Below are 22,742 nucleotides of genomic sequence, written 5' to 3'. Positions count from 1 at the left end.
ACACTCATGTGCCTGGTAAATTGGTGATGCTTTTGTATCTTATATTCAGGACTACTTTTTGAATTTGATCCCCAAGGTATTCTTGGATTGGAGAAAGTCTGTAGTCTCAAGATATTTCTCTTTTGGACACATGTGGCATGCTTAAAAATCTGATCCGGGATTAGCAGCAAGTGGTTATATTGAGAATTAGAGTTCTGATTGCGAGCAATTAATTGAAGTGTTATAGCTGAGTATCATAGTTTCTGTAAACTATACAAAGATTTGAATATTTTTTGGCATGTGTTCTTCTATCTTTTCACATTATAATAAGAATGCCCCCGTGATTGTTCTTAGCTATTTTTTGCATTACAGGAGTTACATTCTTAGAAGTTGGTGTATCTAATATTCTACCATCCAAACAACTGATGTGCAACATCTTCGAGGTAGGTTCTCTTTTCATTAATATGGAGATCCAGATTAGCAATGATGTGGCCTACTAGAATGATCAAAAGTTTTCTGGGGACAATCCCTGTTACATCAATACGATTTTCCTTGCATTGGCTGTAATAACTTTTATCTCGGACTACCTCTATTCCCTTCTTTCTTTAGCTATGGTGAACAAAGATTTGAAATACAAAGTTCCATTCTCTGTTTTTTTGGTACGTCGGACTCATATTACAGGTCGCTACCAATGAAACATTTCATGTCTTCTTCTAATGTCTTATGGTGTGATGTTTCCAGAGGTGTGACATATACCTTACTCAAATCTAACTCCATTGGGCTGTTATACAATACCAAACATATTTAGAAGAAATGGAATAAGTAGAAGCTAAGATGATTGATAGTTTCAAATCTTACAAATTATATCATACACATTAGAATTATGCCCTTGATGAGTTGCAAACACCCGATAAAAGCTATTCTGAGACTGTCATCCTTATATTGGCATTTTGTGTTATAGCTAAATATCCAATACCACTGTCCTGATAGCTAATTTATGTCTTTTTTCCTCGTTTTGCTTGCGATTGGACTCGCTAATGTGTTCAAAGATTAGAAGACGATTAAAATCCTCACTGTGCTCTATCTAAATCTAAAGAGCATGCAGAAGTTGCAACACCAGAAGAAACCCACAGATTGTGTTGTTGTGGTTGAAGAGCTATGGTTTGTGATTTTACCTTCTGAAAAATTGTATCTTGATTAATGTGTGTTCTACTTTATTATTATTCAGTTTGTTCAATTGGTTGTGTGATATATTTAGGTGGAAAGCTTCGAATTTTTCAGCTCTCAAAAGAACGGGCCTGTGTCATTCTTCAATGTATAGAATCAGAAGTTATTGTCTTGCGGTAAGCTGAAGCACGTAAAAGAGTCACCAAGGTGGAAATAGGCTGTCAGAACATGAGAAGCTTCAAAAACTTGTTTTAAGTTGCACATAATATTGCTTAGTATAAGTAAAACCTATACTTTAGATCCAAAGTATATGTGAACTTAAACATTTATTAACAAATATGTATGCATTAGTATATTTGTCAGATCAATATTTGCCTAAGTAGAAGTGAAAAAAACAGTAGGCGGAGAATCTGCAAAATCAATTGATGTATGCTATTTTTGGGCGACTTAAATAAGGTAGAGTTGCAGAATGCTTTTCATCTTTATAGTTGAATTGGATGTCGTTGGATTAAATTAATTCAATTTCCTTTTGCTCTGTGGCTATTGTGAAAGTTAGTTTTGTATAATTGTATAAATGTAAGTTGCAGTGTTGGGCCCATGCTAAGCACGGCCACATGCCATCTAATTTGGAAAGAAATATGACGTTAATAGTGTGGCCAATGAACCTCTCGTGTGGTCCAGGGATGTCAATGTTTCAGACTCCTCCATTCTTGGATATCCAAGACTGCATTTGGTGTTCCAAACAATTCACACTTTGGCACCCCAAGATTTGATTCCTATTCCTTTGCCAACCAGCAGTATCCATGTCAGAGAGCAAAGGCTTACATTAGTGTCCTTTTTCTCATGTATAGGAGCAGATGCTATAAGATTATATAATGTTCAATGTGCATTACTATATGATCTACATCGATCTGAAATCCATGTCGCTCTTTTGTTAAATATTAGTACCAAGTACTATTTGTTCTTATTTTATATTGTTGGATATCCTAAGTGCTTAATCTAAGATCAAATTTGCAAACCAGGAAACGGAAGTACAACACCTTTGCTCAAGAGCTCTGGTTTTGGAAAGTCTGCATTTGGTTAATCAGAAAGGAAAGTAGAACAGCATCATACGAGTTGAGGTTTGAGGACTACCAGTTAGGTGCTAAAGGTATCCTTAACTGTTCTCATATATTAACAACATGCTTTTTAATTTCTCCACTTGTGCATTCTTGATAACCGAATCTGGGCATGTTCCTTTCGTATTCTTCTTTATGTGGTCTCTGGAATCGTGCATGTTGGTTCTATATATGAGAATTTAGTTTATCCACTTTCTTGCATTCTTGCATATTCTTGATAACTGAATCTGGGCATGTTCCTCTCTTTCTTTCTTTCCTCTTTTTTTTTTCTTGGTTCCGTGTTTATGCTTTCTTTGTGGGTCTTGCATATTGGTTTTAGTTAGTTGATGTATTGTTTATGTGGCTTAATTTCTCCTTCTTATCTGTTTCGATATATTGCCAATACTTCTTACTTTCAGCAATTTCCCATGTTCTTGGTATTAATTGGGTGCACTCAGATTACTCCGGAATACTAGTAGTATTCTTTATTAAACTGTTCTTGTGAAAAAATGAAGAGAAACTGTCCTTAGACTGTTAGCAATTAAAGTTTTAAAGCTTGGTGCAATCTTTTGAAGTCCTTTAATTTTGACCTAATTAAAAATTTGATAACCTATGATCACGGTATTTAATTTATCCATTTATGTGGATTCAAATTCTGCTTCTTCAAATATGTAATTGCTACGACAATATGCGCATAGTAGTTGTCTTCTTGATTCCTGTAAGTAAGTTGACTAAACAAATTCTTTGGTTACATAATTAATATAGCGATTGACTGTGTTTTGACGATCTTTTGACAGCTTCAAGCCCGTCATTTAGCAACATGAACCTATTTGGTTCTACATCCGGAATTCAACAGACTAGCAACTCCAGTGTGTTTGGAACAATAACCTCATCTCCTTTTGGAAGCTCAACATCTTTTGGCGGTAAAGACTTTTGTTATAACATTTTTAAGCTTGCATGATCACATCCAAACTAAAAAGAATAGTGTGCAATTTTCTCAGAAAAAAAAAATCACTATCATCAACATATTTTCTTTGTGCAACTTTCTGCGGTTAAAAACTGCCTCTGTTTCTAGCTGGATTTTGAAACATTAATATGTCTTATCAATTGAATTTTCCATAAAATGCTCTCTCATCTCTTTCTAAACACGCTCAGAAGAAAAGCCACTTGAGCTATTTCGTGGGAATAACCTATAGACACTATTTGATATGTTGTTCCCATGATTTCTCTGCCAAATGGATTAAGTGCAGCTTTCTTTTTTCGCCTGTGGTCCAGGTGAGGATTGGCATATAATATAGATACTACACTTATACTGCCAATTTCATGAAAGAAGAGATATAACACTTACTTTCCTAGAGCAGCGAGGCAGCTTTGGAATTGGTTGAAAAGCTAAATCTGCTCCTTGTGAAAGTAGCTGTGCACATTGAGCTGTACTTTTCTTCAAAAATGTTAAAAGTAATAACTGCAATACCTCAGTGGGATTTCTTATGGTGGGTAGTGTTATTGCTTATTTCTGAACCCGATCTTGAGCCAGCTATTGATGCTTGTTGTTGTCTTTAATTAGTGATTAGAAAATCAATTCAATCTGCTTTTCCTGCTGCAGGACCAGTAGCCTTTAATGCAGCAACGAATGCTACATCTGGTCAAACACACAACATATTTCCGGTCTCATCCACTTTACCATCTAATTTGGAAAGAAATATGACGTTAATAGTGTGGCCAATGAATCTCTCATGTGGTCTAGGAATGTCAATGTCTCAGACTCCTCCATTCTTGGATATCCAAGAGCTTCTGCATTTGGTGTTCCAAGCAACTCACACTTTACCCCCACAAGATTTGATTCCTATTCCTTTGGCCAACCAGCAGTATCCATGTCAGGGAGCAAAGGCTTACTTTATTGTCCATTTTCTCATGTATTGGAGCAGATGATATAAGATTATATACTGTTCGTGCATTACTATATGCCTTACATTGATCTGAAATCCACGTTGCTCTTTTGTTAAATATAATATTAGTACCAAGTACTATTTGTTATTATTTTATAGTTTTGGATATCCTAAGTGTTTAATCTTAGATCAAATTTGCAAAATAGGAAATGAAAGTACAACTCCTTTGCTCAAGAGCTCGGGTTTTGGAAAGTCTGCATTTGGTATTAATCACGAAGGAAGTAGAACAACATCATACATTGCAACTCCAGAGATAGACAGTACAAGACCCGGTGGTGCAAACATTCAATCCATTTGTGGAATGCAGACTTATCAAGATAAAAGCCATTACGAGTTGAGGTTTGAGGACTACCAGTTAGGTGATAAAGGTATCCTTAACTGTTCTCATATATTAACAACATGCTTTTTAATTTCTCCACTTGTGCATTCTTGATAATTGAATCTGGGCATGTTCCTTTCGTATTCTTCTTTTTTGGTAATGTGTTTATGCTTCTTTGTGGGTCTCATATGTTGGTTCAAATTAGTTGATATATAGTTTATGTGGTTTCATTTATTCTTCTCCATATCCATGATATATACTTGAGAACACGAAGATCTGCTTCTATATATTGAGAACACTTTTTACTTCCAGCAATTTTTCATGTTTATTATCGCGAAGAGTTCTTGGTATTACACTCTCTCCTTTTCAATTTTTTTGTCCGGTTTTGACTTGCTGGAGTTTAAGAAAGTAACGAATACTTTTGAATCTTGTGATCTTGAAATAAAGATATGTAGAATATACCGAAATGTCCTTTAATCTTTTGATCTTAATCATGCCATGTGAAAGTTGTGGAATTATAGAGTTGCCAAAACAGGAAAGAAGCATTCTCTTTTAAACGGACTAAAAAGAAAAGTAAGACAAACAAATTAAAACGGAAGGAGTTCATAGACTACCATAAATGACCAGGTGGACAGATAGATAGGGTGCACTCGTATTACTCTGGAATACTAGTAGTATTCTTATTAAACTTCCCTTTGAAAAAAACTATCCTTGGACTTTAAATATTTTAAAGCTTGGTGCAATCTTTCGAAGTGCTAGTAACTTAAATAAAAATTTGACTACCTATTGTCACGGTATTTATTCATCTTATGTGGATTCAGATTCTGCTTCTTCAAATATTTTATTTCTACCTTTATATGTGCATATCTTCCTGTAATTAAGTTGATTAAACGAATTCTTTGGCTCTGTCCAAATACACTCAGAAGAAAGACCACTTAAGCTGTGGCATAGGAATGATCTACATACACTCATTGAATATGTTATTCCCATGATTTCTCTGCCAATTGGATTAAATACAGCTTTCTTTATCGCCTGTGGTCCAGGTGAGGATTGAGATATATAGATGCTACACCCAATAATTCCAATTTCATGAAAGGGGAGATCATATTTACTTTTCTAGAGCAGCGAGGCGGCTTTGGAATTGGCTGAAAAGCTAAATCTGCTCCTTGTGAAAGTAGCTATGAACATTGAGCTGTACTTTTCTCCATAAATGTCGGTAATAACTGCAATATCTCAGTGGGATTTATTGTGCCAACTATTGATGCCTTGTAGTTGTCTTTAATTAGTGATTAACAAATAAATGCAATCTGTTTACCTAACTGCAGGGACATTAGCCTTTAATGCAGCAATGAATGCTACATCTAGTCAAACACAAAGCATATCTCCGGGCTCATCCACTTTACAAACATTTGGAAAGAAATATGACGTTAACAGCGTGGCCAAGGAATCTCTGATGAGGGATGCCAATGTCTCAGACTCCTCCATTCTTGGATATCCAAGAGCTCCTGCATTTGGTGTTCCAAGCAACTCACACTTTGCCACCCCAAGATTTGATTCCTATTCCTTCGGCCAACCAGCAGTATCCCCATATCAGGGAGCAAAGGTTTACTTTACTTTATGTCCGTTCAATGTGCATTACCATATGCTCTACATTGATTTGAAATCCATGTTGATCTTTTGTTAAATATTAGTACCAAGTACTATTTATTCCTACTTCATATTTTTGGATATCCTAAGTGTTTAATCTTTAGATCAAATTTGCAAACCATGAAAAGAAAGTGCAGCACCTTTGCTCAAGAGCTCTGGTTTTGTAAAGTCCGCATTTGGTATTAATCAGAAAGGAAGCAGAACAGCATCATACATTGCAACTCCAGATATAGATTGCACAATACCTGATGGTGCAAAAATTCAATCCATTTGTGGAATGCAGACTTATAAAGATAAAAGCCAGGAGGAGTTGAGGTTTGAGGACTACCAGTTAGGTGATAAAGTATCCTTAACTTGTTTTCTTATCTGTAGCTAACAAAGAAATTTACCTTGTATTTCATTAACTTTTTTGATACTTCATGGATGAATTTGCAGGTCAGAAATGTGGTTCTTCATGTGGTATTTCCGGTACACAGGGATTTGGTATCATCAACAACACACGGCCTTTCATATCACCAGTATTTAACCAAGCAACTGTTGATCAACTTTTTTATTCCCTTTTTCCAAGTACATTTGTAGTGGAAAGAGCAGAGGTTGACTCTCTATCAGATGAAATTTCTACAGCAACTGCATCTACCCCATTTCCGAAGTCACAGTCCATTTCCCATATATTTCCCCCCAATACATCATTGTTAAACTCTTGTGGCACTGGAAGTAGAGTGGAATCTACTGCCTCAGATGTTTCTTTTTCTCTGTGGATCCATTCAAGGCCGTTTGCACCTTTAAATCCATCTTCCAATTCTTCCACTACCTCCACCTTTTCTCCATTAAGGAATCCATGGTCTTTATCAACATCTGTCCCTCTATCTCCATGTTCAGTCTCACCTTCCACATATCCTTTGTTAGCAAAATCATCTGCCCATGTTTTTGGTCAAAAGAACTCTTTTTCTCCCACTCCTGTTTTAACTACAGGAGGCGCTCCACAATCCACATTATGCTTGAATTGCCTAAAGCTGTCTCAGCCTACTCCACCAGGACTTTGTAATGTTTCAAGCACTCCACTTGCTGTGAGTCAAAATACTGTAAGTGTTTCTCAACGTATATGCAATTAGATCTCATTGATATATCTCTGCCATTTGCTTTCTGTCATAAATAATATAAAAGGCACCTTGTAGTCTATAAAATCGGTAAAGGACTTCTATTGTGATGTTGTACATCTAAGTTGTTGCTACTCTTGCAGCCTCTGTTCTTTGGTCCTCTGCAGCCAGAAATGACTCCTAAAGTTGGAGCAATACTTCCAACAACCAACGCTTCTCACCCATCAACAAGTACTTAATGCAGTATGTCTTGCTCTTTTTGAAGTTGTCAGTATGTTGGATTGTAATCCATGTAACTAATCTTCCCAGCACCTGTTTTTTTAAGAAGGTGCTAGTTGCTCAGAAATTGGACGTGGAATTTGTCAGCCAAGTATCAATGACAAACTTAACCATCTATTGTTTTACTTTACTACGTGTGCTATTAATTGCCTAATTTTGACTTCTAGACTTTCCTGACATTCTTTTTATTTCCGCTACCTCTGTTATTACTCCAGAGTCTCGTTTTAACCTGATCGTTTTATTCTTCTTCTGTCTCTTCTTTTTTTGCCTCTGTGATCCTTTTATTTGTACTTTCTCATGCAGTAGCAATACCTTAACATATTTTCAGGTCTTACTTTCCGAGAATCATGGAAGTGAATGCGTCACCAATTATGCCTCCTGCTGAAATACAACCTTCAGTCCAAATCTCGGTTGAGCACCTGAATTTGGCAACATCCATCCAGCTGGATGTGTTCAATGGTCCCAAACCAAGTATCATACTCACTAGTAGTTACATGATGTTACTGGGATGTCTCATTACTATTGCTATAAATGTTATGAACCTTGAATGACAGATTTATTTATTACCTTTATTGTGTTGTAATTACTGATACTTTCCTGTCAAGGTAGATGTAACTGCAACTGCGTCTAGTTGCTGGCCTTTGGCTTTATATTTGTTCGGTTTTACTGCATCAATTAGGTTTATATCAATTAATTCCAGTATTTCTCCAATAAGATATAAACATCAATATAGTTGTCCAAGTTCCAAACAAACTCTTCAAAGTATCAGGCATGATTATGTTTTTATAGCTTCACTATGATTTTTAAACTCATATTGGTTATGTTTATGGTGAGTACAAAGGTTATAGGCTATTATGAAAGATTCTCCTGTTGTAAGTTGCAGGTTTCTAACAACCCTGCTCCGGTCAGACGAAGATCTGCATTGATAATTCGGAATTCATCTCTAAGTCAGCATAGGTTGCCACCTCAGAAATACAAACCTACAAGTGATAAACCAAAGGTGAGAAGTATAATTTTATGTGAGACATGTTTAGTAGTTAGTGGGCATGCTTTGTTTGATGGACCAAAAGTTTAAGTCAAATAAGATAAAACACAGATCATATGCAAAGATTGCAAGTAGGGGTATTCTTTTGGTGAAAAAATACAGGACAGTCCATATTTTCCTCTAATTCAAGTGAAACATTGGACAATTTAACAGGACTATAATATTTGTTTATGTAAGTACCCTTTTTCATGGATAACGAAAACATTTCTGGTGTACTAAGGACAGAAGTCATCATCATTCCAAGGGAAAATCCAAGGGACTGGGTTCGTCCTACCTCAGAATTTCCATTGGGGGCTGATTCATCTATGAACAGTAAGTTTTCTTTTTTAACAAGCGTTCCTTTTGTTGATTGGTTCAGGTGGTTTCTAATAAATGCATAAGTCACTTATCATAGTTACGTGTAATGTTTTAATGGATTACTTAATATCTAGTATCACTTTATGCCTGCTCCATCAAGATCCCATTTCCTTAAAGCTCAATGCTTCAAATTATCAAATTAAAACCAATTAGCTTCATGGATTGGTGATTCTTTGTGAGACTTTGGACACTAGAAAAATTATCATCTGTTATCTATTTGAGTATATCTGAGGATATAAAAGTTGACTTGCTATTTTACAAGTTCCAAGAATTATGAACCAAACTAACCAAGTTTGATATTTAATTGCGTAATAATTTCCTTTTTTGTTTAAAATGTAGGGATGCATGACAGAGACAAAGCTGGTGATAAGCCCAAGTTAGAGGCTGAAGAGATGCATCCTGTTAATTGTGATGATAAGCCCAACTGATATATTTTTACAATTTGCTCACTTTGAGTCTATCCCATTTACTTCTTTTGTGCTTATTCTGTCTCAGTAGTAGTGTTCCACCTTCTCCTCGTCCATGAACATGATAAATATTAGGGTGGGAACCATTAAACTTTCAAATAATTTTATAAAGATGTGTTCAGTCCAATTAATTAGTAATTAGTATTTTTAGTTTATATTATTTTTTTTTATATGATAGAGATAATCTTTTCGTTCTGTTTTGTAAAATTTAAAATTTTGGGCCATTTTTTTTAGATAAAGTATAAATTTATAGGATGTTGTGTGGTTCTGGATTAATATTTTAAAGTGATTCTGAATTAATATCTGAAATGATGTAATAAGTTTTATTTCTGGAAAATAATTATTTTTAATATGAACAAAATAGTGAAATAAGAATAAGAAACTCAAATAATGTTAACTTATTTTAAAAATTATTAATAAAAGGGCATTTTCTATATCTATTTTATTAGTTGAAAAGTCATTTTGAGCTAAAAATCTAAGGATAGAAATATTTTGAAACAAAAATATAGTAAAACATAAAATGACCCATTCTAAATAATTCTGATAAAAAACATACATTTCTCTTATGTTCATTTGATTTCTTGATTTGTTTTTCGTTGTTTTGAATTTTTTGGCTTTCTACATTGTGGCTTGGTGAGCTCATTTTTTTTTTTCATTTTCGTGCACCTTTGGTGCTAATGTGGCACCTTCTTCAACTAAATAAGTTGGATATGTTTGTACACATGTGCTTGCCACATCAGCAAATATATATATATATATATATATATATATATTATTATTATTTTTAGAATAAATTTTTTAAATTCTTTTTAAATTTTCTTATTTTCTTTATCTTGAAGTTAATACACGTAAAAAAAATTAAATTTCTTTTTCCTTCTATTTAAATTTTTTAAATTTTTTAAATTTTCTTATTATTTTCTTTATCTTGAAGTTAATTCTTTGTCTTGCCTTTTGATTTGATTTCAAATTTAATTCCAAATGCCTTGTATTTAAAATAGGTTAATTTTGAAAGGATACTTTTTAATTATTTTATTTTAAAAAAGTCACATAAGTTTTTTAAAAAAATTAAAGGTGTAAAAATAAGAAATAATGAAAGAAAAAAATTAAAGTGGAGAAGAGTGTGATGTGTCACTCATCACTTGCCTTAATAAGAGTGTGCACACTCTCTGTGCCGCGTCAGCTTTTAGGATGTATTTATTCCATTTTAAAATAGTTTAAGGGGTAATAAAATTCTGATTAAGTTAAAGTGTATCGCTGAAATTTCGGCTTTCCGTATTGTGGCTTGGTGAACTCCTTTTTCTTCTACATATATTTCTATGTTACCTATATTTATCGATTTATAGTTTTGTAATATCTAATTAATGTTAAATTATTTAATTTTTAAATTAATTCACTTTTGATTGATTCTTCAACTTAGCTACGTACATTTGTAAATGTTATTCTATAAATAAAGTATTAATAATCTAAATATAATATATTTTTTGTATTAGAAGAAACAAAAAAAAATAAAAAAGAAATAATTTGGAAAAGGTATTAAATAAAATAAAAATTTTGGGGAGGAATTTAATTTGGAAGCATAGCTTATTTATATACCACCACATTGCCATTTATTTACAATAACACCGACGTCTGTTCTTCTTTGTTGTCTCAAAAAATGTCGATATTTACCGCCCGCTCCAAGTAAGTAAATATTCATCCCTTATGCCTTTAATATTGTCTTGTGTTTCTGGGTTTTTTAATTTTCTTGATAACTGAATCTTGAGCTTCTCTGGAATCTTGCATGTTGGGGTCTCTCCATATCCATGATTCTTGACAACAAGAATTTTTTCTCATATATTGAAAAACACACTTTTTAATTTATCCACTTTCTTGCATTCTTGCTCTTCTCCTTTGTTGATTCCACTGATTTAGTTTTGATGATCGTTGAAACTATTGCAACTATCGGCAATGGGGATTGTCCCTGCCCATTATGACAAGTCTTTTTGGATAATGGACCGACTCCTTCAGACAAAATCAAAATAACAAAGATGTGCTTGGGGTAGTCTCCAGGGTTATGCTTTGAACATTTTTTAAATATTCTAAGTCCTTATTTTATCTATTGTTGATTGAGTAGTTCCCTCCTGAAAATGAGATCTTCTAATTATCTGTGTAATTTCATATAGGTTTCATTGAGATTTGTCTACTTAGCTTTGGGATTGTGGCCAACTGCATTTTTTTGTAAGTTCTCATTCCGCCTTTACTAAGCATAGGCAATTTTGAATTATTATTGAAGTTAAATTAATATGAGTGCTGTTTAGAGGTCCCTTGTTGGATGATCTCTGGTGAAAGACAACCTTCTCGAATAAGGAGTCTCTATCTGAAAACTATTTTGCGGCAAGATTTAGCTTTCTGTGATAAGGAAACCAATATGGGAGAGGTGGGGGGGGGGGCGGATGTCTGGTGATGCTCTTCTTATACAAGACGCCATGGGTGAGTAGGTACTCATGCTGAAAAGCTACTCTACTAAGCCCTTCTTTGTGAAACCACTACATAGTAATTTGCTTTCTACATAAAAGATCCTTTGTGAGGATATGATTGCTCTTTCTATTCTTGATATTATTTCCTTAACTGTGGCAGGTAGGGAAATTTGTATAGCTGACATCAACATTCCTTGCGGGCTTTGTCATTGCATTTACCAAAGGCTGGCTTCTCACACTTGTATTGTTATCCATCATTCCTCTACTTGTCATCTTTGGTGGAGTGATGTCCTTCATCCTATCTAGGATGGTGTCCCGTGGACAAGATGCTTATGCCAAGGCAGCAACGGTGGTTGAACAGACAATTGGCTCCTTTAAAATGGTATGTCATAAGTTTAAATTATTGTGATGCCCATGCTCTGATGAAATTTATATTGGGGGTAAAACAATTTTTGTTTCACTTTCTTTTCAGAAAATAACCACCAGTAGATGAGATGTATCTTGTTTCCTTCTCAGGCTGCATCTTTTACAGAGGAAAAGCAAGTTGTGGCTAGCTATAACGAGTCCCTAATTAAAGATTACCATTCAGGTTCAAATGAAGGGCTGGCAAGTAGATTAGGTCTTGGGTCGCATTTTGCTACATAAACATTTTGCTATTATGTACTCCAGCTATGCTTTGTCTATCTGGTACGGTGCAAGGTTCATCTTGGAAAAAGGATATATTGGTGGTCAAGTTCTCAATGTTTCCGACGCGAAGCTTCTCCATTAAGTAGCAAGCGATTTAATTTTTAAGGTACACTAATTTCACTACGCATAAGTTTGCGAGTGATTATACTGGATGCACTTAGTGTTTTTATAATAAACTAATAATAGTATAAGTGTACTAATTTGACGGGGCTTCTCAAAGCTTGCAGTACTGTGCTTAACACGTGCAATGGGGATACTGTACTTAAAAAGGGAAGAGATGAACCAGGACAATACTTATAATTCTTTCTATTTCTCCTTTTGGTCGATCATCCCTTCCCTCTAAGGACGTGAAAATAGGCGGAGCTGGAGAGTTAGTGAGAATTGAGGAGCATAAAATGATTTTTTTGATTAATCCCATTCCCCTTTTCTAATTCTTCTTTTCAACGTTGTAGTTTACATATTCCTCCTTTTAGAAGTTTATTTCTTGAAATGTATTTAGCTTGAAACCATAACTTAAAAAATTATGATAAGTAAATTTTTGTAGGGAGAATTTTCTGCAAAAAGGTGTGATGCTGGTGGTGAATTGGCGATGCATGAGAGGAATGTAAGTTTCAAATTCTATTTTTATGAACTACATTGATCTCTAAGACAGCCCTGTTAACATTTCAAGTGAATTGTTCTTTAATCTTTAACTTGCTTCCATTCAATTGTTATTAGAGTAAAAAAGGGGCAGCCCGGTGCACTAAAGCTCCCGCTATGCGCGGGGTCCGGGGAAGTCCACAGAATATTATAGTCTCTTCAGTTCCGTAAAGCAGTTGCCAGTTTTTCAGCTTTTTCTCTTTGGAAACTATTTCCCTTTTCTTTTCCAATTTTTTTCCCAGACTACTTGGTGGGATGAATAGGAAAGTTCTCGATCTATCCTTCAGGTTGAAGCCAAAGGAACTTTCTGTTTAGACGGCTTTTGCTGTAGGATGTAGAACTCCCAAAAATCGGAAAAGTGTAAAAGCAATGGGGGCAGTTAGGCTTGTTTTCAATTTGAAGCTGAAGTGCCAGAAAGCAATACTACAAGAAAGGCTCTATGCCTATTCCTAACTTCTGATGTAAGTGCTTAAAAGTTGAAACTGAAGAAAGTTGAAGAACTGTGAAACCCCTATTCTTCAGGGTTCAGATCATTTACTTATGTATTTGAACATTTGGAGAAGAGAGTGTGAAGATGACATGCAAGAAGGAAGAAATAAGAATAAAACTGGAAATAAACCTGTCTTTTTCGGTTTGATAGTGGGATTTCATTTAGTTTGTACCATAGTACTATTTTTTTTAAAATGAGAATACACAAAGGTATCATTAGCACTCTCTAAATCAACACCACTTTTGTAAGGGTCACCAATTAGTTTGCTCTATGCTATCTTTGTTTACCTCGTTAAATATATACCGACTTCAAGGAAGTTTTATGTTGTGCTTGATTGGTGGCAGGTAGGACATCACAACTGATATCTTCTTCTCAGTTGGGAAAAACTTGATCCATATAGTTGTACTTCTTATGCAACTAATGTTCTAAATGAAACTTACAAGATGACTGATTTATTACTCCAAAATAGTGTTTTTAGTTTACTTTTCTAAATTTTTCATTCTTTTAAAGTGCATCTCCGTTCTCCAGGTTGTGTGTACTGAAGGACCTGAGAAAAATTAGAGAACTGGGTTCTATGGGTGCTTCGTTCGATCATGGGAAGGATGGCAATCTGCATCTAGCCAGGGAAGGTGGCCACTCCCATTGCCGAATTGTCTATGTTGCTGATATGATAGGCAGAGAGATAGAAAGGGCCCTATTAGAGGCAGATGTTGAGGATCCTAATAAATATGTGTTTGAACACCATTTTGCTATAGATTTGTTGACCACTCAGGTAAGTTTATTCCTTTATAGCAACTGTTTGCATTGGTTATTATGGTGAAAACTTTTCTGTTCTAGCATCAATTTGGTCCAAAATGAAGGGCTGTTGCTTTAATCTAATTAAACTTGGCATTATTCTTTTGCTTATGTGTCATAGTTGACTCAAATGACATGCATTCAAACAATTGCTATGTTGGTGATCCCTGGTTCTTTCACCAATAACTTTTATCGTTTTTTGGGTTTAAAGATATTCATGATTATGATGTATGAATTTGTGTAGGTGCATTGATCATGATTCTGAAGATGTACCAATGGCATTTAACAAAGTTGCAACTTGACTACATTAGATCTTATACCTGTAGAAGTGTTCCCTGAAGCTCTATTAATTGGCGCTATTACTTTCAATTAATAGGTCTTAAAAATAAGTACTCATCAAAATGGGCATTCAATGAGTTGTTAAACTTGTGCTTGTCTTACATTTTTATTTTCCTATTGGTTTATCTTTTTCTTTTTAAAGATTCACTGGCCTTTTCTGATGAAAAATGTTGTCACTAACTTTAAACCTGAAAACTTGAGTCCAACAGATATACTTAGCACATGGTAAGTAACAGAAGAACTTTATGATTTTGGGAAAACTAGAGCTATTGGAGTTAGCAATTTCTCTATCGAATAACTGAAGATCTTCTCGAAATAACTCTTCAGTTGCATCTGCATTATCAAAGTCGGGTTCTTGATTAGCTTTGGTAGCTCTTCATTTGTCTTGTTCTGTTGTAATTTTCCATTCCAAGATGAATTTATTGCAACTTATGTGAGTATAGTGTTATAAATTATTGTTTTTTCACCTAAGGCAAATTAATGAATAGAAAGTGCACGTGTTTGTTCACTTGATAACCTTGAATAGCGCAGAGAATCTTTTGTTCATGATCCAATTAGAAGTTTTTTCTCGGGAATTACATATTGTGGCTATTATGCTTCTTATCTCCTACTTGACGTTTTGTATCATGTAGAATTTTAAGTCGAAGCTCTAAAGAACTAAAACTTTGGATTGAGTTTCATCCTGAAAATTCACCTTTTCATCCGATAAGTTACTTGTCTGTGTCGTTTACTTTTTGAAAGTCCTCAGTTAAACTTTTGATGTCATTGTAGTTTCAATGTTCTTATACTTTTACATATAAACAAAGTCTCTGAAATAGTTGGATCCATGTTTTTTGGGAAATGATAACCCGACATGAGATCTCAATCATAGAGGATCATCAAAAAGTTACATTTCATTTGGATGAGTCATTGATATTTGCTTTGGTTATCTTGACGGGGGTTGAGAGATTTCTCTACTAGAAATTTTGTAAAAGGAAATGGCCTGCGTAGATATATCATCGAAGTTAGATTTCGAAGAAGATACTATTGATCCTCATGTAGCCAGATTCTTCTTATTTGGTAAGTAGACAATGATATAAAAATGAAATTCCTAAATTTAAGTTTAGTATGTTAGAAAGTTGTATAAATAAAATATCCTTGATAATTTATACACTTGTTTGTCTACTGAAAGGTTAATTTTTAGAAAGTGGACTATATATTTTAATTTCCTCACTAAGGTGGTGTTTTTTGCAGGTTTAAGATTTTCTTATTTCTTTTCGAGCTTATTTCTTCTCAAGATATATTTTGAAGGTATGCCAAATATCATTCTTTCCCTCTTTAATTGATCATTTTACTTGTGTTCTATTATCTTTTGCTCTTGTTATATATGCAATCAATTAGTCATAAGCAAACACATTATCTGCAACTATTGATGATTTATGTGTCAATTGAGTTGATGCATTAACTTAATTAGCTTGATCCTCTTAAAACTATGAGCAAACACACTCTCTGTAAAATAAATTCCATGAACATGAAAAAAGAAAATCTGTATATGTCCATGATTTATGCGTTAATTATGTTAGTTCATTAACTTAAGCATTTAGATCCTTTTTCTTGACCATCAAACTTTTTGGGGAAAAACGACGAGATGGTTGTGGTACACCACTTGAAGGATAAGCAAGAGAAATTTCTTCCTCTTTCTTGGGTCCAATGTGATATTTGGGGATTTCAGAGTAAAGCATCATGTCTCTAGACCATGCATGACATGGAGGTAGTTGTCTTCTCAGATCCTCCTATTTGATTCTGTTTGGTTGAACCTAATGTCAAAGTTTTATTCACCATTCTATCCAAAAATTTAAAAAAATGTTGCCACATATTTTAAGGTTTCACAATAGCCGCAATAATTTGGAGATAGTGAATCTTATTACGCTCTTGATGTGGCAAAGCTCTTGAGCTCTGTTTTCCCCTTTTGGTCGAGTGAGTTCTGCATTTCGACTTACATTATTCAGAAATTGAAGTCAAATCTTCATCACCGTCCTCTACATCTGTAGCCACATGACCACATCAACACCACTCAAAACTGTAGAACCCTCAAGAAGAAAACTTCTCATAGATGAGGACAAAATATAATATAGCTAAATCAACTGAAAGATATGATTGGAGGCTGAGATTCTTAATGAATTGCTTGCTTCATTGTCAAGATTGGACAAAAAATGTGTAGCACTTGAGAATAATATTTGTTTCTCACTCTTTCTCCTGGATTTTGTAATTGCATGTCTATTACTAATCTCTTTGTTGTCGTAATTTCTCGCGTTTCTTCAACTTGTTTTGGTTCCATGTCAACTACTATTACTTTTGTTGCTTATAAGTTTCATGTTCTTTAATTCAGTTTTTTCTTTAATTTGTGGGAGTATTATTCCTGCGTCTGCACAACATGTTGGATACTTTGGATTTCTTTATGTCATACCACTCTTTCAGTTGTCTTCATCTTTTCAAGGTATCACCATGTTAGGTATGATTTTCTTGCACTTTTTGCACAAATCTTCTTCAAGCTCAAATTTTGGGTATCCATCTTTCTTAAACTTCTTCGTCTCCTTTGTGTTCAAACTGGGTATCCATCTTTACTATCAATTTGGATGCTAAAGTGGGTTGCTTAACAGTTGATGATAAAACTGGGTATCCGTCTTTAAACATATGTGTGTACATATATATACACAGTTGATGCATAGGCCTTTTCATGTTTTTTTGTTCCATTTTCGTTTGTGGGTCTGTAACTCTGTGTAGAATGTAAACATGCTTGATTTTGAAGATTCAGTTTATCTTTTTGGGAACCTTTTATGTAGTTGATTTTCATAGTCTTCTCTGGGCTAATTAACAAGAATTGCACTAGAACAAAGATTCAATTGATCAAGATGTCACCTACAACTCCAAGAGTAACTTCACAATCGTGGAGGGGAAGGTAAATTTGCACTTCTATGAATAAATGCAACTTCTAAATTGCAATTAAATGTGCTCAATCAAAATGAAATGACTGCATTCATCTACTTTTATGTCTAGACACTTACGTTGTTCAAATTCCAAGCACACATTCATGTCGATATTCGATTCGGATGCAGATTTAGAGGCCGGATTGTTCATCAAATAAATTTATGACTGAAAAGTAAGGATTCGAGTGCACGAGTGCTGGGATAGGACAAATAAATGTATATTACGACATATAAATAATATGATAAATAATATTCTCATGAAACCAAAATACAAATGCCGCATGTTCGACGTTTCTTTGTTGGAAATTGTTACAAAACTCACTGGAGGCCAAATGAATATTGTAAGGTTTTGAAGGTAAAGTTCTTTTGAGATTCAGTTGGTAGTATCCATTAGCGTAGGTATAAAACTACTAACTTGGTCTTTGTTCTTGCCATTGTTTACAAGACAAGATGTTGGTACAACAGGTAATTCTGTATAAGCCTAGCTGACACATGAGTTGACTGCTGGTTGCTAATAAGGAAATTTGTTGGGATTTTTCTTTTTGCATTCATTGTTCGTGATGTATTTTACAACCAACCAGTTTGAAGGAAGCAAATGCATTCCAAGTACTTGTAGTTTTCTCACAATTCAAACAAATGAAAAATATTGATTTACGTACTTTACTTCTAAATCTGTACTCTGTCCTATTTGATCTTTTGGATTGCATATATAATCTGGAAGCCTAAAGAGGGTCTTGCATTCTCCGAAAAGAGTCTCTGCTAAGAATCGCCCTTGTGCATCCCAGTGTCTTCAAAATTGTTGGTATTTAAAGGTCCGTCTCTGTTACACCAGCTAACTTAAGTATATTTCCTGTCTGGTTTCTTAGATTTTATTCATTTGCATGTAGTGAGTATGACCTGCTTTGCACACGTGCTTCTCCTTCCCCATTGCAGCTGTTGTCCAGTGAATTTGGGGTTCATTTGAGTTCCCTTAATAAATCGAATACAACTGATGGTTCATTCAAGCTCTCAGGATAGATCTCAGGTCCTGATGTTTACACAGTGAAGGTATACCGACCCAAATTGATGGATAAGAGATGTGATAAGTTGTCTTGTCTACACTTTGTTTCCCTAATTTAATTTGCAAATCTTTCAATATTTCTGTATCCACTTATTTCAGTATATTTTCCTGAACAAAGAAAATGGAAAACTAATCTTTAGTTAGCATTTACTATTTTCCCCTGATTTCAAATTACAGATGCCCACTCAACTGCAAAATCGGAACTTAATACGCTACCGGCACATCTTAGAGTACTCCACCGGATTACTGCTTTTAACTGTCCTGGTGACGATGTCTGATCAAAATCTTAAACCCTATATCAATTTCCGCTGATCTATCTGCTCAAGTAATACTACTGCTCTTTCCATTATCTTGGTATTCTTCCATCCATTGATAAAAGAAGAAGGAAGATTTGAGCGAGAACTGGATATTGTTAGATTATCTTGGAATTCTTGCTTGCAAGCTTTTAAATAAAAGTTCAAGAACTTGTTGGCTTTTTGAAGTTACATATTTTAGAAATTGTAGTTTTTAAGAATTTATTTTCATGGAACATATCAAGGAAATTCAAGAAGTCTTTTAAAATAAATAAATTATGTTGTCATTTTTGCAGGAATGTTAAGGGTGTTTAAGAATTTGTTTTTACTTTTTTAGGGAGATGAGGAGCATTAAGCGAATGCCTGAGGTTATTTGGAGTTCAATTCGGTCGGGGTTTGTTATCCTGTATGATTTCGCAAGGGTTTTTGAGGAGTTGGTTTTCAACTGCCTCAATGCTGGTGCTACCAAGGTATACTATTTTCCCTTTCAAAGTTTCAATATTCTTTATGACTTTACTAGACATTGAATTGAAAGATGTGGAGTTGTTATTAAAGGCCTCACTCACACAACTCTAAACAAAAAAATAGTTCAATTATAAGAAGTTGTGATTTGTAGTATATGAATGAAGACGCTCAATTGGACAAGATTTCATAAACACCCTCCTGTGGTCAGTTTCTTTTATATGGTCTAGACTTTTTTTCTTTGAAATGAACATGGTCTAGACTATTTAATTTTGATTGTTTCTTAAAAGTTGAAAATTGTGCCATGTAAGAGAGTGGGGAATTATATATTTTTTTCTGATTTTGTTAATGTTTTGAGGATCAATAGAGGAGGGCTGCTGCGAATATGGCAAGTCGTGCTTTTATGTAATTTAATCGCTTAGATTAATCGCTTAGACTAGTTGCACAAAAGGCAGTGATCGGTGAGGCTCTTCAATAAATTCTTATGTGCCTTTGTTTGCTACTTCTGATGACGAGGGCATATGCTTTATATGAAAATTGATATATCTTTCATCCTCTTAGTATGATCCATTCTAGTTCATAAGTATTTTTCTTTTTCAAATGAATATTCTTATATCGCAACTCTATTTCTTTTTTCCATGAGATTTACTTCCTTATAAGACTGTTCTTTTTATGTTTGTTATTCTTATAATTAGTGTAGTCGTAGTTTAAACTTAAATCAGTTTCCACCAGGTATATGTTGCTATGGGCATTGGAACCTGCTATGTTAAGGTGGTTGACAATGATAAGTATTAGCTTCTTTGACATTGATCTAATACATTTTGATGTGCAGATAGTTCTGCTCAATTTATTATTTTACTTTAGCACCTGAAGTTGGTACTTTCTTTTGAAGGACCTGGTGTCTCACGAGTCCAGGTGCTGATGGGAGAAAGATATGGTAATTTTCTTGCAAAGTGTTGGGCTGACATCATCTTTTCTATTGTACTGATGCTGCTGTACATAATTTATTATGCACAACTATGATGTTCATAACTTGAATGGTGGTTATTGTCTATAGGATTGCATGCATTACAACTAATACGTTGTTTGATGGTTTGTGTTCATTCGCATCTTTTTACAAATGTTCTTTTATTTACGGTTTTGTAGTTTTAATTTTAATTGGGCAAATTTGTATAGATGTACACAACACAAAATATTGATGCTTCCATGTTGGTTTTACTTTTATTTTAAGATGTTCATGTACGTTGATTTTCTGTTGCTTCATTTGCAATAAAATACTTTCTTTACCTGTACCGCTGCCACAAAAGAAAAAAAGAGGGGGGGAGGGGGGGATAGAATATATTTTTTGTTGATCACTACTGTATGTTGAGATGTTTTGATTATTTATTTTAATTAAAGTTGAGTTGGAACACACATATTGGTGCTTAGGTACTTTTAGCCCAGCTTATGGAGACGGTATATGTGCCTGTTTCTTTCATATTCTGTTATGCTTCCTTTCTTTCTGTTCATTTTAACTATGGTTTCTTATGCTTCCTTTACACCAGCGACCTCAAAAGCCCTATTTCTGACGTTTCTTTGTTGGAAATTGTTACTAAAGCTCACGGGAGGCCAAATGGATATTTTAAGTGTTAAAAGTAAAGTTCTTTTGAGATTTAGTTGGTAGTATCCATTAGGATAGGTATAAAATTACTAACTTGGTCTTTGTTCCTGCCATTGTTTATAGGACGGAAAGTGTTTGTACCTTGGAGTTGATGATTCTAGTCAAGACGTTGGTACAATAGGTAATTGTGTATAAGCCTACCTGATACATGAATTGACTGTTGTTTGCTAATAAGAAGATTTGTTGGGATTTTTCTTTTTGCATTCATTGTTCGTGATGTATTTTATAACCAACTAGTTTAAGGAAGCAAATGCACTCCAAGTACTTAATAGTTTTCCCACAATTCAAACAAATGAAAAGTATTGATTTACATACTTTACAGTTGTACTTTGGCCTGATTGATCCTTTAGTTTGCATATATGATCTGGTAGCCCAAAGATAGTCTTGCATTCTCTGAAAGAGTCTCTACTCTTGTACATCCTCTCCTTCAAATTATTAATATTGAAAGGTTCATCTTTGTTACATCAGCTAACTTAAGGATATTTTCTGTCTGGTTTCTTAAAATTTGTTCATTTGCATGAAGTGAGGATGACCGGCATTGAACACGTGCTTCTCCTTCTCCATTTCCGCTATTGTCCAGTGAGTTTGGGTTTCATCTGAGTTTCCTCAATAAATTGAATGCAAGTGATGGTTCATTCAAGCTCTCAGAATACATTTCAGGTCCTTATGTGTACACTTTGAAGGTATACAAGCCCAAATTGATGGATAAAAGATGTGATAAGTTATCTTTTCCTTTCCCTAACAACTGTTTTCCTCCAAAGTATTGATATTGAAAGGTCCTTCAATATTTGTGGAGCACGGTACATCTATACAGATTCAACAAATATATATATATATATATATATATATATATATATATATATATATAATGGACAACGTTTTCTTGTCCAGAAGGACATTTTGAATGGCTCGCTATGCCTTTTGGTTTTAAAACAGCTCCTCCTATTTTTCAAAGAAAAATGGACGATAAACGATATGTTTGGAGACTACAAGAATTTTGTATTAGTTTATAGATGATATTTTAGTATTTAGTAAAAATATCCAAGAACATCTAGGACACCTACAAACTGTTTTTAGGCTATTTGTAAAATATGGATTAATAATAATTAGTAAAAAGAAGATGAAATTATGTAAGACACATTAATTTCCTAGTAGTAACATTAGGAGATGGAAAAATAAAGTTACAGCCACATATAGCTAAAAATTTATTAGACATACCAGATAAATTAGATAATACAAAAAATTTACAAAAATTCTTAGGCCTTGTAAATTATGCTCGAAATTTCATACAAGACTTAGGAAAAATAGCTGGACCTTTATATGCTAAAACAAGAAGTAAAGGACAAAAATATTTTAATGCAGAAGATATTAAATTGATAAAATAAATGGTTAAAAATATATCAGACTTGAAAATCCCCTTAGAATCAGACTATCTAACCGTCCAAACAGATGAAAGTCAGTTAGGATGGAGAGCAGTTCTAAAAATCAGACCTAG

At 34.2% G+C, this 22,742-nt stretch overlaps 2 protein-coding genes and 1 long non-coding RNA gene across 5 annotated transcripts; all 3 read left to right on the top strand.

The window, feature by feature from the left end:
* The first annotated feature begins 405 nt into the window (after nt 1-405).
* On the top strand, nt 406-4,190 carry LOC129874898 (uncharacterized). Its single transcript, XM_055950283.1, has 6 exons — nt 406-422; nt 1,076-1,140; nt 1,238-1,322; nt 2,169-2,296; nt 3,041-3,166; nt 3,847-4,190. The coding sequence occupies exons 5-6, from the start codon at nt 3,064-3,066 to the stop codon at nt 4,170-4,172; spliced, it is 429 nt and encodes a 142-aa protein (XP_055806258.1). The 5' UTR covers nt 406-422; nt 1,076-1,140; nt 1,238-1,322; nt 2,169-2,296; nt 3,041-3,063; the 3' UTR covers nt 4,173-4,190.
* Nucleotides 4,191-5,496: 1,306 nt separating this feature from the next.
* Nucleotides 5,497-9,519, top strand: LOC129872790 (uncharacterized). The gene is made up of 9 exons (XM_055947674.1): nt 5,497-5,551; nt 5,834-6,031; nt 6,284-6,490; nt 6,591-7,237; nt 7,396-7,495; nt 7,860-8,002; nt 8,415-8,531; nt 8,802-8,888; nt 9,273-9,519. Exons 1-5 carry the CDS (start codon nt 5,497-5,499, stop codon nt 7,489-7,491), a joined length of 1,203 nt encoding a protein of 400 aa, XP_055803649.1. The 3' UTR covers nt 7,492-7,495; nt 7,860-8,002; nt 8,415-8,531; nt 8,802-8,888; nt 9,273-9,519.
* A 2,301-nt stretch (nt 9,520-11,820) lies between these two features.
* LOC129874893 (uncharacterized) lies at nt 11,821-22,088 on the top strand. Of its 3 annotated transcripts, XR_008763022.1 has the most exons (14): nt 11,833-11,869; nt 12,021-12,238; nt 12,329-12,649; nt 13,088-13,147; nt 13,425-13,643; nt 14,201-16,096; nt 17,175-18,584; nt 18,660-18,819; nt 19,010-19,157; nt 19,463-19,595; nt 20,320-20,358; nt 20,480-20,524; nt 21,311-21,368; nt 21,771-22,088. It is a non-coding gene; the product is annotated as an uncharacterized LOC129874893 (long non-coding RNA). The 3 variants fall into 3 exon arrangements; XR_008763021.1 differs by lacking the exon at nt 13,425-13,643 and having other exon boundaries at nt 11,821-11,877; nt 12,017-12,238; XR_008763020.1 differs by lacking the exon at nt 13,425-13,643 and having other exon boundaries at nt 11,826-11,869; nt 12,017-12,238.
* Nucleotides 22,089-22,742: the final 654 nt, after the last annotated feature.

The sequence above is a fragment of the Solanum dulcamara genome, chromosome 11, assembly GCF_947179165.1.
Source record: "Solanum dulcamara chromosome 11, daSolDulc1.2, whole genome shotgun sequence".
Lineage (NCBI taxonomy): Eukaryota > Viridiplantae > Streptophyta > Magnoliopsida > Solanales > Solanaceae > Solanum > Solanum dulcamara.
Note: the sequence above shows the minus strand (reverse complement) of the source record. Positions and strands in the feature narration are given on the sequence as shown.

Coding starts and splice junctions, on each gene's coding strand:
- LOC129872790 (XM_055947674.1), top strand. CDS start 5,497: ATGATTTCTCTGCCAATTGGATTAAATACAGCTTTCTTTATCGCCTGT. Junction 6,491..6,590: donor GTTTGAGGACTACCAGTTAG/GTGATAAAGTAT, acceptor ATGAATTTGCAG/GTCAGAAATGTGGTTCTTCA. Junction 7,238..7,395: donor TTGCTGTGAGTCAAAATACT/GTAAGTGTTTCT, acceptor CTACTCTTGCAG/CCTCTGTTCTTTGGTCCTCT.
- LOC129874898 (XM_055950283.1), top strand. CDS start 3,064: ATGAACCTATTTGGTTCTACATCCGGAATTCAACAGACTAGCAACTCC. Junction 3,167..3,846: donor AAGCTCAACATCTTTTGGCG/GTAAAGACTTTT, acceptor TTCCTGCTGCAG/GACCAGTAGCCTTTAATGCA.